The 14,675-nt window shown below is 44.6% G+C and overlaps 3 protein-coding genes and 1 long non-coding RNA gene across 9 annotated transcripts; 3 read left to right on the forward strand and 1 right to left on the reverse strand.

Annotated features, from left to right (window-relative positions):
• Window positions 1-448: 448 nt before the first annotated feature.
• Window positions 449-5,990, forward strand: LOC120640831 (potassium transporter 1-like). 2 transcript variants are annotated; one of them, XM_039916743.1, is made up of 10 exons: window positions 449-612; window positions 2,307-2,513; window positions 2,626-2,848; window positions 2,953-3,201; window positions 3,379-3,429; window positions 3,517-3,777; window positions 3,868-3,920; window positions 4,059-4,173; window positions 4,294-4,548; window positions 4,647-5,990. In XM_039916743.1, the coding sequence occupies exons 2-10, from the start codon at window positions 2,391-2,393 to the stop codon at window positions 5,651-5,653; spliced, it is 2,337 nt and encodes a 778-aa protein (XP_039772677.1). In that variant the 5' UTR covers window positions 449-612; window positions 2,307-2,390; the 3' UTR covers window positions 5,654-5,990. The 2 variants fall into 2 exon arrangements, with proteins under 2 accessions (XP_039772677.1, XP_039772678.1); XM_039916744.1 differs by having other exon boundaries at window positions 2,300-2,513; window positions 4,647-5,653.
• On the reverse strand, window positions 2,011-2,747 carry LOC120640832. The gene is made up of 2 exons (XR_005662012.1): window positions 2,610-2,747; window positions 2,011-2,534 (listed from the first exon to the last, which is right to left on the reverse strand). It is a non-coding gene; the product is annotated as an uncharacterized LOC120640832 (long non-coding RNA).
• Window positions 5,991-8,136: 2,146 nt separating the features above from the next.
• On the forward strand, window positions 8,137-12,245 carry LOC120640833 (glutamate--tRNA ligase, cytoplasmic-like). Of its 2 annotated transcripts, none has more exons than XM_039916746.1 (7): window positions 8,137-8,327; window positions 8,791-8,954; window positions 9,239-9,335; window positions 9,425-9,578; window positions 9,664-10,739; window positions 10,818-11,286; window positions 11,768-12,232. In XM_039916746.1, exons 2-7 carry the CDS (start codon window positions 8,818-8,820, stop codon window positions 11,779-11,781), a joined length of 1,947 nt encoding a protein of 648 aa, XP_039772680.1. In that variant the 5' UTR covers window positions 8,137-8,327; window positions 8,791-8,817; the 3' UTR covers window positions 11,782-12,232. The 2 variants fall into 2 exon arrangements, with proteins under 2 accessions (XP_039772680.1, XP_039772679.1); XM_039916745.1 differs by having other exon boundaries at window positions 8,139-8,327; window positions 10,818-11,282; window positions 11,768-12,245.
• Window positions 12,246-12,980: 735 nt separating this feature from the next.
• Window positions 12,981-14,017, forward strand: LOC120640834. 4 transcript variants are annotated; one of them, XM_039916747.1, is made up of 3 exons: window positions 12,981-13,255; window positions 13,349-13,410; window positions 13,602-14,017. In XM_039916747.1, exons 1-3 carry the CDS (start codon window positions 13,132-13,134, stop codon window positions 13,728-13,730), a joined length of 315 nt encoding a protein of 104 aa, XP_039772681.1. In that variant the 5' UTR covers window positions 12,981-13,131; the 3' UTR covers window positions 13,731-14,017. The 4 variants fall into 4 exon arrangements, 3 of the variants coding, with proteins under 3 accessions (XP_039772681.1, XP_039772683.1, XP_039772682.1); XM_039916749.1 differs by having other exon boundaries at window positions 12,982-13,255; window positions 13,376-13,410; XM_039916748.1 differs by having other exon boundaries at window positions 12,988-13,268.
• The last annotated feature ends 658 nt before the right edge of the window (window positions 14,018-14,675 follow it).

Below are 14,675 nucleotides of genomic sequence, written 5' to 3' on the forward strand. Positions count from 1 at the left end.
TTCTACACACAACGAGAAATTCAGTCATCCTCCCCAATCGAACAATGCAAACTAGTACTATTTTTCTATATTTAAATTCTGATAGGGGAAAAACATTGGAAATTTCTCCGACGGATAGGTTTTTCCACCATAAATATGATAGCAGCAGGACTATAGTAAAATTTCGATTTGCATCAATCATTGCACGGATGAGAAGACTTTGGGCGGCCGAAGACTAGGAAGCCAAGGCAACCCCCCTCTGAAACTCTGCAACTCGCTCTTTCTCCGTGTACAGCCACCGGGCTGCATTATTCACGTTTCTTTATGGGTTTCCACTGAGGTCTGGACAGAGTCTCCTCTCCGCTGCCCAGCCGGGGGCTTCCTGCTCGCTCCGTCAGGTTTGGCTCTTTCCCAAGGCGCCCTCCTCTTCTCTATTTAAAGAAACCTCCGGACTCCAGTGCCAGAGCTCAGAGGCCTCCCGTGTCACAGCTTCCTGCTCCGTCTCCTCCGTCCCCCTCCTCCATCGCCAGCAGCTCGCCGGCCAGGGCCGGCCGCCGGCTGCGTGGTCAACCTCGGCGGCGCCGCCGGGCATCGTCTTCTGCCTCGACGTCCAGGCATTCTCTGGCCAGCCAGGTAACCATTTTTGTTGCCTTGCCGGCACCATCGTTTCGCCCTCCCTCCTCCATCCAAAGATCACAGACGCAACCCTCGCTCTGGTTTCCATCGTTTGTTTTCCTCAGAAATGGCACGGCAACTCGCCTGGATTTGTTTGCATCATTTTATTTTAACTTTTGGAGAAAGATTGTTATGCACAACAGCACAAGTGAGTTATTTCTCTTTTCCCAATCTCTGACGCCCCCATGATCTCACTGAGAAAGAAAACCACTCGGTTTGGAGAGATTGTGTGTGCAGAATGATCTCTCTTTCTTCGCTGCAGAAATCGCTGCCAGTCTCTAGTCTAGTAAAAAAAAGGGGGTTGGTGTTAGTGTTACGACTAGTGAGTTTTCACCCGGAGTGCTCAGGTCCACGTGTCAGCAGACATGGGAGTCTGGGGCTGGGCAGGTCAAGAGCACGCTCAATAATGACGTTAGTTTAAGCCTCTTATTTATTGTGTTTTGCTGATGTGGCAGTATATTTATAGAAGAGAGAGGGAGAGAAATCAAGACTCCAAGTCTTATTTAGACTCTAAGTCTTCACGCAAATCAAGAATGAATGTGTGAGAGACAAGTGAGTTATATAAACTAAAGTAACACACTTTGCATTGAGAAGTATAGTTTCTTGTGATGGAATCTTTAAGATTTAGACTCTATGAGTGGAGTCTGCATTGAGACTGCCCTTAAACTACTGAAAATCTCGCTATCATCTCGGCGTTGGGGATCAGGAAAGGGCGGTGTACGCGACCCAAGGGGATCTGCAGAAAAATTAACAATTAAGAACTAGGATGGCATCATGTGACTCCTAATTAAATTTTTATTTGCATCAGTTGCACTCAGAGGAGTCAGTTTGTCCATGGTTTGGAGGTCAAGTAGTATATGCGATTATACTACTGGAACGAGCGTCTTCTCCATTTTTTTTACTAGTTTCTTTTGTCCATAATGTTTATGGAAGCAAATTAATTTGCTGACTATATTTACGAGAATGAAGTTGTTTTTTCCAACTTGGCCACTCCATCATCAGCCTGGCTTCATTAAGGAGTGATTGTTTGCGTTTATGAAATCATAAAGTCTGTTTGCATGCTAGGCTCCTATTCCTAGCATAGCATTCACATTCTGAGCCTTCTAGCACGGACCCATATGGCAGTTTGCAAAACTCTTGCTAAAAAATGGGACTCATCCAGAAAAAGAATACCTGTGCAATTTGAACTAGTTACATGCTAGCATAACATTCATATTCTGAGCTGGCTGTGCTGCCATTTTTTTGGTATCTCCCTTCTGGATCCAGCCAAAGTGGTAGAATTGATCTCATATCGATTATAGCATTCATTCATCATTTCAGGGCAGATTCACTATGAATATGATGACAAAAGAATTGACTATGATATACGCGTTATACTGTTATAGTAGTGCCAATTCGATTACAACTATGCTACTGATTTACTAGTTTTTACCTGTCGCTGACACTGCAAACCAATGAATCTGGGAGCTCTTTAAATTACTCCATCAATTCATTTCATTAGCAGCAAAGGAGCCTGGCATATTTTTCTTGTTCCTCTTTAAAGCTTCTACCTCGGTTGACCACCCAGCCTCTTCTTGTGAATGTAAAACAAGTGATGCTTCCTTTTCACAACATCACCACCTGAGATAGATCTTGGGAATTGGAGGATGCAGGTACCAACTGGCGCGGCTTAGAGCTTGATATTCCCCAGACTCCAGCATCTTAAAGAAGGCCTCCGAGGTGTTCGGAGATCCGAAATGTCGCTCGAGGTCGAGAACCCTGGGGGCGATGAGTCGGCAAATCGGCTCAGCCTCAAGCGCCATGACTCGCTCTTCGGCGATGCAGAGAAGGTCTCTGGTGGCAAGTACCATGGCTCCGAGGTATGTGCCTCTTGCAACCTGCTGATCATGAAAGAGTGAATTTTATGGGAATGTTCTGCCTGGTGCCACTGAATAGTCAATCTGACTGAATTTTACCTTGTGGGTGACGCAGGGGAGCTGGGCCCGGACGCTGCATCTTGCCTTCCAGAGCGTCGGCATCATCTACGGCGACATCGGGACGTCGCCGCTCTATGTCTACTCCAGCACCTTCCCTGATGGCATCAAGTACAACGATGATCTGCTGGGCGTCTTGTCGCTCATCATCTACACCCTCATCATCATTCCGATGCTCAAGTACGTCTTCATCGTGCTGTATGCAAACGACAATGGAGATGGTAAGCAAATAAGTCTGAAATTTGGACATGATAAGTTGGTAGTACTCGCTGCATGCCTACTGTTTTTCTGCAATTCATTGACCAACAATCCTCTGCTATTCTAGGTGGCACGTTTGCACTTTATTCACTGATATCGCGGTACGCGAAGATCAGGATGATCCCGAATCAGCAAGCAGAGGATGCCATGGTGTCCAACTACAGCATAGATGCACCGAACTCACAGCTGAGGAGGGCACAGTGGTTCAAGCAGAAGCTTGAGTCTAGCAAGGTAGCCAAGATTGTGCTCTTCACCCTCACAATCCTTGGCACATCCATGGTGATGGGCGATGGAACCTTGACACCGGCAATATCTGGTAAGGGAAACATCAAGCACAACTAAGTGATATGATCATATCGTAACCTTTTTGCATAATATATATATATATATATATATATATATATATATATATATATATATATATATATATATATATATATATATATATATATATATATATACTAATGTGTTCTTGTTCATGGATGTTCTGCAGTGCTATCTGCAGTGAGCGGGATACGAGAGAAAGCGCCAAGCTTGACTCAGAGTAAGTGAAAAGGAGAACTGGCATGATCAATCAATTGTTACCTTGTGTAATTCGCATCTTATGCTTCAGTTGTTGTTCTTGGTACAGCGGAAGTTGTCTGGATCTCTGTGGCGATTCTGTTCATGCTCTTCTCGGTCCAACGTTTTGGTACTGACAAGGTCGGCTACACATTTGCTCCGGTCATCTCTGTATGGTTCCTTCTGATTGCTGGTATTGGAATGTACAACCTCGTTGTCCACGATATCGGTGTTTTGCGGGCCTTCAATCCGTGGTACATAGTACAATACTTCAAAAGGAATGGGAAGGATGGATGGGTTTCACTTGGTGGCATTATCTTGTGTGTCACAGGTAACCTCTTTTGGATGAAAAATAAATAAAACCGAAAGTGATTCCCTGTCCTTTAAACCTGTAATCTGAATATACTGTCATTTGCAACAGGCACAGAAGGTATGTTTGCTGACCTCGGACACTTCAACATCAGAGCTGTTCAGGTAATGTCCAAAATGCATATATGTTCCATCACCTCATGGTTTTATGGTCTCACCTCTGCTTATAATTTTCAAAAGTAGGGGTTTGTCCCTGAGGTCTAGAACAGTAACACCTCACAATTTCTGTTTTTACTCTTGCAGATCAGCTTCAATGGTATCTTGTTCCCGTCAGTAACGCTATGTTACATTGGGCAGGCCGCATACCTGAGGAAATTTCCAGAGAACGTTGGGGACACCTTCTACAGATCCATCCCAGGTATTAATAGAATTTAGACTTCAGCTTTGCTTCTTGGGGTGGACTTACTATGAACACACACACACACACACACACACACACACACACACACACACAAACTCACTTCCTTTGCTGGTGCAGGACCTTTGTTCTGGCCAACCTTCGTCGTTGCAATTCTTGCTGCTATTATTGCAAGCCAAGCCATGCTCTCTGGTGCATTTGCCATCCTTTCCAAGGCACTGTCGCTTGGTTGTCTTCCCAGGGTTCAAGTGATCCACACCTCAAAGAAGTATGAGGGGCAGGTTTACATTCCTGAGGTGAACTTCATGATGGGACTGGCGAGCATCATAGTCACAATTGCCTTCAGAACGACCACCAGCATCGGCAATGCTTATGGTAAGCAAGCAACTAGCGAAGGATGAGAGATGTTTTTGTGTAAAAAGTCAATCAAAACTGAAAAGAACATTATCTGATCTGATTTTGGTGATGTGCAGGGATCTGTGTCGTGACCACATTCTCCATCACCACCCATCTGGTGACGGTCGTAATGCTCCTCATATGGAAGAAGAACATCATCTTCGTTCTTCTGTTCTATGTCGTGTTCAGTTGCACAGAACTGATCTACCTCTCTTCCATACTGTCCAAGTTCATCCAGGGCGGGTACCTCCCGTTTTGCTTCGCTCTGGTCCTGATGACCCTGATGGCGTCTTGGCACTATGTCCATGTCAAGAGATACTGGTATGAGCTTGACCACATTGTGCCCACCAACCAAATGACAACTCTGCTCGAGAAGAACGATGTGCGGCGGATCCCAGGGGTGGGGCTCCTGTACACAGAGCTCGTCCAGGGCATCCCACCAGTGTTCCCTCGGCTGATCAAGAAGATACCATCAGTGCACTCCATCTTCCTGTTCATGTCGATCAAGCACCTGCCGATCCCACACGTGGTACCGGCAGAGAGGTTCCTCTTCCGGCAGGTTGGCCCAAGGGAGCACCGGATGTTCCGGTGTGTGGCAAGGTACGGGTACAGTGACTCGCTGGAGGAGCCCAAGGAGTTTGCAGGGTTCCTTGTGGACAGACTGAAGATGTTCATACATGAAGAAATTGCATTCGCTCAAAACGACGCGGAGAATGAAGACGAGACTACCTCCATCACCGATGTCCCAGAAGCACAGGCAAGGCCAAGGCGGTCCACAAACTCTGTCGTGCACAGTGAGGAGGCGATCGAACCACGGGTGAGCAGCAACTCAGGGAGGATCACTGTCCATGCGAATCAGATAGTCGAGGAGGAGAAGCAGCTGATTGACAGAGAGGTGGAGCGAGGGGTAGTGTACCTGATGGGAGAGGCCAATGTGTCAGCAGGGCCCAAGTCATCAATCTTGAAGAAGATAGTTGTCAACTACATCTACACATTCTTGAGGAAGAACTTGACAGAGGGGCACAAGGCCTTGGCCATTCCGAAAGATCAGCTGCTCAAAGTTGGCATCACATATGAAATATAGGGATTTTTTTTGAAACTACTAGGCGTGCCTAACCAATCCTTTCTTGGCATGTGTGATCTCAAAGGGCGAAGTGCTGCGGTTGGTTTAATAAAAGGCATGTGTGAGTTGGGTTTCTTTTTGTTGTCTGTATAGTGTGGTTTTATTATATTCTGTCAAATGCAAGAGTGATATTGGAAGTTAAGCGTAGAATGATGGTGTGTTATGCATGATTTCCATGTATAAAGGGGACCAAATGAGCATGGTTACCCTATTTGACTGCTACAGTACTACCTACTAATGATGTTAACACAGGAGTGAAAGAGCACTGATATATAAAAATAATATGCCTTACCAGTTACCAGTAGCTGATGATTGAATCTTTGGTTTGGTTCTTTCGCGTGTAACAGATTATGGCCATGCAGCAAATAGAGTAGGAGGGTTAATTAACGATGTTAGGCCCTGTAGGGTGTGAAAAAACTTGGCAAGTTGCAGTTCAAAATTTATACAGAAATTGTGAAAGAGCACTACAAGTTTATACCAACAGAAATTGTGTTCTCCTCATCTTCTCATTGACGGCTATTTTAATGGGTCTGAGGTCAGTATACTTGTGTGAATGGGTGTTGAGAGGATCTGATAGAGTGACCTCCAAAAGGGCAGCTGCCTAGTTAACTTCTTTTGTATTGTTCTAGAACCGAAGACAAATGACATGCTACACCGTGTTTGATGTATGACAAGTGGAACAAATCAGTGAAAAAGGCAAATCATGCAGAACTGTAATAACAGCGAAACTTGCTTGGAGCCTGGTCTCAATCAATGAAGTGGTATCAGTGAAGGGTCCAGAGGGGAGCAGATGAAAAGGCATGAAAGCAATCTGAAGTCTTGTCGCTAATGTGGCTGTGTAATCCGTTCCCAGATATTGCCTGCCAAATTGTCTGCTTCGTTGCAGCAAACAAGACACGTGGGTGTGTTTAGTTCCCACAAAATTTTCAAACTTTCCATCACATCCATCACATCTCCTATCACATTGCAACATTAAATATAGCAAATAATTCATGCATGGAGTACTAAATGTAGTTAAATAAAAAAACTAATTGCATAGTTTTGATGTATGTTGCGAGATGAATCTTTTGAGCCTAGTTAGGTCATGGTAGGACAATATTTACCACAAACAAACGAAAAGTACTACAGTGTGCTACAGTGACTGATGTGACTTTTTCTCCCTTTTTTCCCCTCATCTAAACACAGCCACGGAAGTCCAAGAGAAAAGACAAGCAGCGTCAGAGTGAATAACTGTACTAGTGCAGATTGATGATACTCTGGTTCATAATTTTTTCGTGGGCTTAATTTCTAGTTGTTTCAAAAAAACTCATTAAGATATTCTTGAGCATGGGTTTAGACATTTAGTAATTGAAATTAAGAAAAGGTGAATTAGCGAATTTAGTCATCCAACTACACTTAAAGAAATCTGCATGGAAAGGAGGATGACTTACAGCGGGCGCCTGGGCAGCCGCGTGCGTGTTTGATGCGAGGAAAATCACCCCCGACTCGTTCGCTGACCGCATCGTCTCGCTCTCCGCCGGCTGCAACGGCGGCACCGTCGGCTCCTTGCTCCCTGACTGGGTTCTCCGCTCCGGCGGAGTGAGGAGGAAGGGAAAGATGATGTGTGGGCCGAACTGGGCCATTGGTTAAGTTTTTTTTTTGAGAAGAGGTTAAGGGTTTATTTGGTTAAGAGCTAAGGCCCTCCACAGTGTAATCCTAAAGTGATGCTTGAAAGCACTTTTCGGATTCTAGGCATCACTTCTACCGATGCTTGCACAATGCAGCACCCGATGCATGTTAAAAATTTTCTGGCTTCGGTGCAAGAACGTGCACCGATGCCTGCTCATTAAAATATAATGCATGCGTTTGGAGGGAAGGAGAGAAGAGATGAGTTTGGAATTTTTAATTCTATTTTGGGTTCCAAGAATAGAAAGAGAATGATGCTACACACTGCAACGCTACAAGGGAAACAAGCATCACTGGTGACATGATGTTTCAAGCATCACTAGTGAAGCTACACATTGTGGAAGGCCTAAGTTTGCTACGTATTTTTTCGGGTGTTTTTTTTTTAAAGCTAGGTGATTCCCCTCATGTTGCTGCGGGATTTGAGAGAATTTTTTTTGATAAACTATGAGAGGTTGGGCGCTTTCATAGTTGCACGAAGAGAGTAGAGAAGTAAAACGATGAATTGAAAAATTATCAGTAGATAACTGTGTCCATAAAACTCTCAAACCTAACATAGTCGGGTTTTTTATACTAAAAACAGGGAGCATCATCTCTTAAAAACGCTGTCCCCAAAGGCCCAAACCATTTTGACTGGTAAAAAGAATCAGCAATACTGGGCTGCTATGGAGACGGCCCGAACGTGCATGTCGTTGCTGTTGGTGGCCCGATAAAAGAAAAACCCAGCAAACTGGGCTGCCATCGGGACGGCCCGGGCGCCGCGCGTAGCTTGGTCTCTGCGTTCTCTCTTTGTTCAACTCTCTCTCTGTTTGCCCTACCTCCACTTTCCTCAGCCTCCTTTCCTGGCGGCGACGGCGGCGGCGGCGCCCTACGGCACGTCTTCGACTTTCCTCGGCTTCCTTTCCTGGCGGCGACGGCTGGGCGAGCGGCGAAGCCCCTCGGCTCGTCTTCGCCGGCAGCGAGCGCCCACCAGGTATGCGCGCCCCTTCACTTCCCTTCGTGCTGGGCGAAACGGAGCACCCCAAACCCTTCTCTCTCGCGCTCTCGGTCTCTCCCACTCGCACATGCCGCCGCCTCCGGCATCCCTCTCTCCTGCGGGCCGCTGCCACCCCCTTCCAAGGGGTCAGGTGCGGCCGCGCGGGCGGCTGGTGCAGCGCCGCAGCTAGGCCGCAAGGGCCAGCGGGGCAACGCCGCAGCAGGTGAGACGGCTGGACGGCGATGGGGGGAAATTAGCCCCCGCGAGTGTTAACGGGGATGGGGACGGGGAAATTTCCTACCTGCGGGGGCGGGGATGGGGAGGCGTTTCCCCGGCCGGGAATTCCCCGTCGCCGATTCTGACCCAGCAACAGAAGCGAGCGCGAGATGCAGAAGTGCAGCCTTAATTTACTGTTCACATTGTGCCGCAAAGCTTATTTGTTGATTTCTGTTGGTTTCAGGTTCCTGCTGGTTCAAGGAAAGTATCGATGGAGGCAAAGTTGGCGTTCTCCCAGGACAGCCCACCGATTTCTATCATCTGTGCGGCTAAGGTTGCGGGTATACCCCTAACTGTTCAACCTAGTCTTGCTGCTGGCTCGGCGCCCACACTGCAGTTTGGTTCTGGGTAAGTTCTTACTCCTCTTCTTGGGTACATGTTTGTTTTCTCTTAAAAGATATCTATTTAGGTCACTTGCAAATGCTTGCATAATTATCTTTGCTGTTCTGTGTCTATTTTGTGCTAGCATGCTACTATGTATGGCAGTTTTCAGATACTTATGTGTAAATATGTCATTTTGCAAATTATTGAGTTCTATCGGTTTTGCTTAGTTTCATCTATTTACTTTTGGTTTGACTCTCCATTTGTGGGTTGATATAGTTTCTCATGCAACTTTTTGTGGTTGTGTACAGAGAATCGCTCCATGGTGTAAACCCAATCCTCCACTTCATTGCCCGTGGTGCATCATTTTCCAGCTTCTCTGGGAAGAATGCTATTGAGTTTGGGCATGTATGTAAACAAGCCAATGTTTGTTGAAACGTTACTTGTCGTTGTGACTGTTTCTATGTTCTGAATCAATGCTTTTAATAAACTTGCAGGTTGTTGAATGGCTTGAATATGCCCCCATATTCCTTTCCGGCTCTGAATTTGAGAATGCCTGCTCATTTGTTGATGGATACTTGGCCTCCAGGACCTTTCTGGTTGGTCATGGGCTGACAATTGCTGACATTGCAGTGTGGTCGAATCTTGCTGGTAAGCTGCGGGTTTGTTCTTCAATCTTCTTTCAAGTTGGTTCCGGGCATTGTAATGTTTAGCTTATTGTGTTATTTTCCTTCAGGGATTGGTCAACGGTGGGAGAGTCTAAGGAAATCAAAGAAATACCAGAATCTTGTCCGCTGGTTCAATAGCATAGACGCAGAATACAGGGATACACTGAATGAAATTGTAGCAGCATATGTTGGGAAACGAGGAATTGGAAAATCTCCAGCGCCAAGCCTTAAGGAGAAGGTACATGATTCAAAGGACCCATCAGCTCCAGAAGTTGATCTCCCAGGTGCAAAAGTTGGGCAAGTTTGTGTTCGTTTTGCCCCAGAGCCTAGCGGGTACCTCCATATTGGTCATGCAAAGGCTGCATTATTGAACAAATACTTTGCTGAAAGATATCAAGGGCGCCTAATTGTTCGATTTGATGACACAAACCCTTCAAAAGAAAGCAATGAGTTTGTCGAGAACCTTCTGAAAGATATTGAGACGTTGGGGATCAAATATGATGCTGTCACATACACATCTGACTATTTTCCAAAGCTAATGGAAATGGCTGAGAGTTTGATTAAGCAGGGGAAAGCATATGTTGATGATACACCAAAGGAACAAATGAGGAAAGAGAGGATGGATGGTATTGAATCAAGGTGCAGAAATAATACTGTTGAGGAAAATCTGTCATTATGGAAAGAGATGGTTAATGGAACTGAGAGGGGCATGCAGTGCTGTGTGCGGGGCAAACTTGACATGCAGGATCCTAACAAGTCACTCAGAGATCCTGTTTACTACCGCTGTAATACTGATCCTCACCATCGTGTTGGTTCAAAGTACAAGGTCTACCCAACATATGACTTTGCTTGCCCATTTGTTGATGCATTGGAGGGAGTGACACACGCTCTTCGTTCCAGTGAATACCATGACAGGAATGCACAATATTATCGAATTCTACAAGATATGGGGTTGAGGAGAGTAGAAATTTATGAATTCAGCCGATTGAACATGGTTTACACTCTTCTCAGCAAGCGGAAGCTTCTTTGGTTTGTACAAAACAAGAAGGTTGAAGATTGGACCGATCCGCGGTTTCCCACTGTTCAAGGCATAGTCCGTCGTGGCTTGAAGGTTGAGGCGCTGATACAATTTATACTCCAACAGGTACACATGTGCTAAGCTTTATGTTCATATTTCCCATAAGCTTATGCCTGATTTCATATCCTTTTTTATTTGTTGAAGGGCGCTTCAAAAAATCTGAATCTGATGGAATGGGATAAACTATGGACAATCAACAAGAAGATAATTGATCCAGTGTGCGCAAGGCATACTGCTGTGCTAAAAGATCAGAGAGTGATCTTTACTCTTACTAATGGTCCAGAGAAGCCATTTGTTCGAATTTTGCCAAGGCACAAGAAATGTGAAGCTGCTGGAAAGAAGGCTACAACATTTGCAAACAGAATTTGGCTGGATTATGCTGATGCATCAGCCATTAGCAAGGGTGAGGAAGTAACCCTAATGGACTGGGGGAATGCTATCATTAAAGAGATCAAGATGGAGAATGGAGTGATTACTGAACTAGTTGGAGAACTACATCTTGAGGGCTCTGTGAAGACAACAAAATTGAAGATCACATGGCTAGCAGATATAGATGAGCTAGTCCCCCTCTCATTGGTGGAATTCGATTATCTCATTAGCAAGAAAAAAGTAAGTTCCCTATTTTCTTCACCCACTGCTTATGTTTATACTAGTGCTGTGTTGCTTTTACCATTTTGTGAATGATTGTCCCTGTGTCCTGATGATCAATTTGATTTAAAAGGTTGATAAATAGATATAACTGTTATCATGTGATTCATATATTGTCTTATATAAAGAAGAAGACTAAGCTGCATAGAATCAAATTGCATGTTGATTTCATGGCATATAATCTTTTGTAGATTAGCAGCAAAGCTGCTGTTGTGTTGACAAGTTGATTTTTTAATTTGTGCTTAATGTTGGAGTGCTGGTGCAAAAGAATTTATGTTGCATCTTTATAGAATGATAATTTGGACATTGGGTCGAATGTAATGCCTGCCTCCAGATTAAAGGCTTAGGGTACATGTCCGCTTGGATGATATGTTAAGTTTTTAATTAAAGATTCCTGGTTCTTTGACAAATTAATGATGAAAGATGCTGTTGGTGGCATTTAACAGCTGGAGGAGGATGAAGACTTTCTTGACAATCTCAATCCTTGCACTCGACGAGAGACCCCAGCCCTTGGAGACGCAAACATGAGGAACCTCAAGCTCGGGGAGGTCATACAGATCGAGAGGAAAGGCTACTACAGGTGTGATGCCCCATTTATCAGGTCGTCGAAACCTGTGGTCCTATTTGCGATCCCAGATGGTCGGCAGCAGGCCTCGCTGAACTAGGCAGCATGCAACTGATGGGCACATGGAATTCCTGAGATGTCAGGCTTGGCAATCAATATCGTCGTATACACTTAATCTTGTACTATGATTAGGCTTACTCGCCATAGATTTTGTTCACTACTAGCTATTGGCCAGGCCCATCCTGCCAACCAAGCAGCACAGGCATTTTGATTTTGGTTGTTTGAACATGCATGATGATTTTGGTTGATGATACCTCCATCCATAAATTGGCGTTGTTTGAGCAAATTTCAGATTTCCAGAAATCGGAATCGTCTCAAGTGGTCCTCCCGTTTTTCTCTCCGTCCTCCGCACGGACGACGCCTTGTACGTGCTGCGTACCGTGTCAGAAGCTGCTAGCCACCCCGCCGTCGTGCCGCCGTATAACTCCAGTGCCGTCGCTGCGCTGTGCCGATGGATGCCATGACGCTGGTGCTTCTTGGGGTATGGGCGGCGGCAATACAAGGAAGTGATGTACTGGTGCCTACTTTTTGATCTTTGGTGGCTGAATTTTGGCATGGACGGCCAGAAATTGGAAGGTGACCGTGGCGCGAGAATAGCTGGTGCGTGGGCGCGCAATTGCAGCGCTGGCCTGGGCACAGGTCAGGCTAAGAGTGCCTGCTGTTGTTGCAACCAGTACTGATGCCTCATATCAGTGCAACAGCAGCCGTTACTTTTGGTTTGGACCTTTGGCTTTGGCTCGTTTTCTAGTAGCGAGACTCAAGTTTGCACTTGGATTTAGTTCGTCCGCATGCTCAAGTTTGGCACAAACTATCTAGTACGTGAGACTCAAGCCATCCTTTTCGACACGGGAATATAAAGTGCAATCACTAGCTCTGCTCAATGACTCGGAAACCACAGTGCCTTTTGTTTTTGCACTCCCTTTTCCATGGTGCTTGCCTGATGGCCCAGTGGATCTTGTTGTCCCTTGTTCCAGCTGTAGACAGGGAGTACGCTAGCTTAAAGAACCGGAGCAATCAGTCACTCCACTAAGGGATTGTTCCTTTTGCTTTCACTGACGGAGTAGCATATTAGCAGCCCACTAGCACTTGACTGCACATTCAGAAACCATCGAGGCAAAGTGCTCATTATATTAGACAATGGGGCACTGCTCTTCAGCTATATAAACCTGGATATACAACGTTTCGATGCAGTGTTCAAGGAATGGAAAGGCTAGAGATGATCAGGGGAAGAAGCAAGAAGATGACTTCCAAGATAAGAGGCAGGACTTCAGTGCTTGTTCTTCTGCTCATTGTTGTATCAGTGCTTTTGGTATGCGCCGAAGGTTGGCTTCCCTGTCGCACCATGTTTTTTCCCTCTGATTTTCTATGAAATACATCAACTTTCTGTAACTTCCATTTGTAGCACATAGAGAGAAAGAGGTTTTCGCAGGAGGAAAGGAACAAGCGAATGAAAAGGCTCACAAGGTATGAGCTGAATATACCATTGAAGAGTAGAAGACTAGCAAAGTTCTACGGAGAGTTTGTTTAGAGCTAAAAAGATTGTTTTCTAGTTTCTACAAGTACAAATTCATAAAAGTTATTTGGTCTATTAGCGCAAGAGGATGTTTATTTGAAAAAAGACTACCAACATCCATTTTATGTGTGGTTTAATTCAGGTGCATCCCGGTGCTGCATCTGAAAAGCGAGCAATTGGTTCTAGAGACATGGTTAAGACAAACGATTACGGACGCTACGACCCGAGTCCGGCATTTTCCAAGCCTCGCTTCAAGCTTATACCCAACTGAATGACTGACTGCTAGTTTGCTTTGTGTAGTCACGTACTGAGCGACGTGAAACTTATTAACAATAATAATACTACTACATAGATAGATGACATATGTGGAGTGATGTTATGTGCTTGTGAAAAGTATATATATAGAATGTGTACTAGAAATCTAGAATATAGGTAAAATGTGTACTAGAAATCTAGAATATAGGTAACTTGTGTAATATCGATGGCCTCGACGCCTCTACTGAATGTACTCTGCTTGTTCTAGTGTTATACAGTAGTCAGTGCTTCGGTTTGGTGAAACGTTCTGGTGCTGAATGTTTGATGCCAGCTTCCCAAGGCATAAGTATTCCGGTTTTTGTTGATTTAGAACACCAAGTTACTAGACGGACAGACCCTTTATTTAGAACTAGCATAGACAACATGCGCGACACGCACGTACTTTAAAAAACTAATTAGCTTTTAATTTAAAAATACATTAAATTATATTAAATAAATTAATATTCAAATTAAATCAGAAAAATATCACTGCTATCTCGCTCGATACGAATAGGGGTTGATTTAAAATAATAGGGAACTGAGCTAAAATAATTAAGCCGTTGAGATTTAAAGATATCGGAATAGGGGTTTACACCATCAAAGGCCATGTTTGTCATCCTAGCACACATAGCACAAATTTTGACCAATAATTAAGGATATTAAATAATTTAGACTTTTTTCCTTTACAAAACTAACTCCACAGCCTTGCGCTACTTCGCGAGACGAATCTAATGAGGTCTTTGACCGTATGAGTAGAGGTTGATTACTGTAGCATTATTGTAGCCAATCATCGATTAATTACCGTCATTAGATTCGTCACAAAAAGTTACACCCATCCATAAAGAGGTTTTGTAAATAAATTTCGTTTAGTATTTCATGCATGTAAGATTCCCCCGTTGCGCTTGTTGCGCTAGGAGAAACC

This window comes from Panicum virgatum, chromosome 7K, assembly GCF_016808335.1.
Source record: "Panicum virgatum strain AP13 chromosome 7K, P.virgatum_v5, whole genome shotgun sequence".
Taxonomy (NCBI): domain Eukaryota; kingdom Viridiplantae; phylum Streptophyta; class Magnoliopsida; order Poales; family Poaceae; genus Panicum; species Panicum virgatum.

Coding starts and splice junctions, on each gene's coding strand:
- LOC120640834 (XM_039916747.1), top strand. CDS start 13,132: ATGCAGTGTTCAAGGAATGGAAAGGCTAGAGATGATCAGGGGAAGAAG. Junction 13,256..13,348: donor TTGTTGTATCAGTGCTTTTG/GTATGCGCCGAA, acceptor TTCCATTTGTAG/CACATAGAGAGAAAGAGGTT. Junction 13,411..13,601: donor CGAATGAAAAGGCTCACAAG/GTATGAGCTGAA, acceptor GGTTTAATTCAG/GTGCATCCCGGTGCTGCATC.
- LOC120640833 (XM_039916745.1), top strand. CDS start 8,818: ATGGAGGCAAAGTTGGCGTTCTCCCAGGACAGCCCACCGATTTCTATC. Junction 8,955..9,238: donor ACACTGCAGTTTGGTTCTGG/GTAAGTTCTTAC, acceptor GGTTGTGTACAG/AGAATCGCTCCATGGTGTAA. Junction 11,283..11,767: donor ATCTCATTAGCAAGAAAAAA/GTAAGTTCCCTA, acceptor GGCATTTAACAG/CTGGAGGAGGATGAAGACTT.
- LOC120640831 (XM_039916743.1), top strand. CDS start 2,391: ATGTCGCTCGAGGTCGAGAACCCTGGGGGCGATGAGTCGGCAAATCGG. Junction 2,514..2,625: donor GCAAGTACCATGGCTCCGAG/GTATGTGCCTCT, acceptor TGGGTGACGCAG/GGGAGCTGGGCCCGGACGCT. Junction 3,430..3,516: donor AGCGCCAAGCTTGACTCAGA/GTAAGTGAAAAG, acceptor TTCTTGGTACAG/CGGAAGTTGTCTGGATCTCT.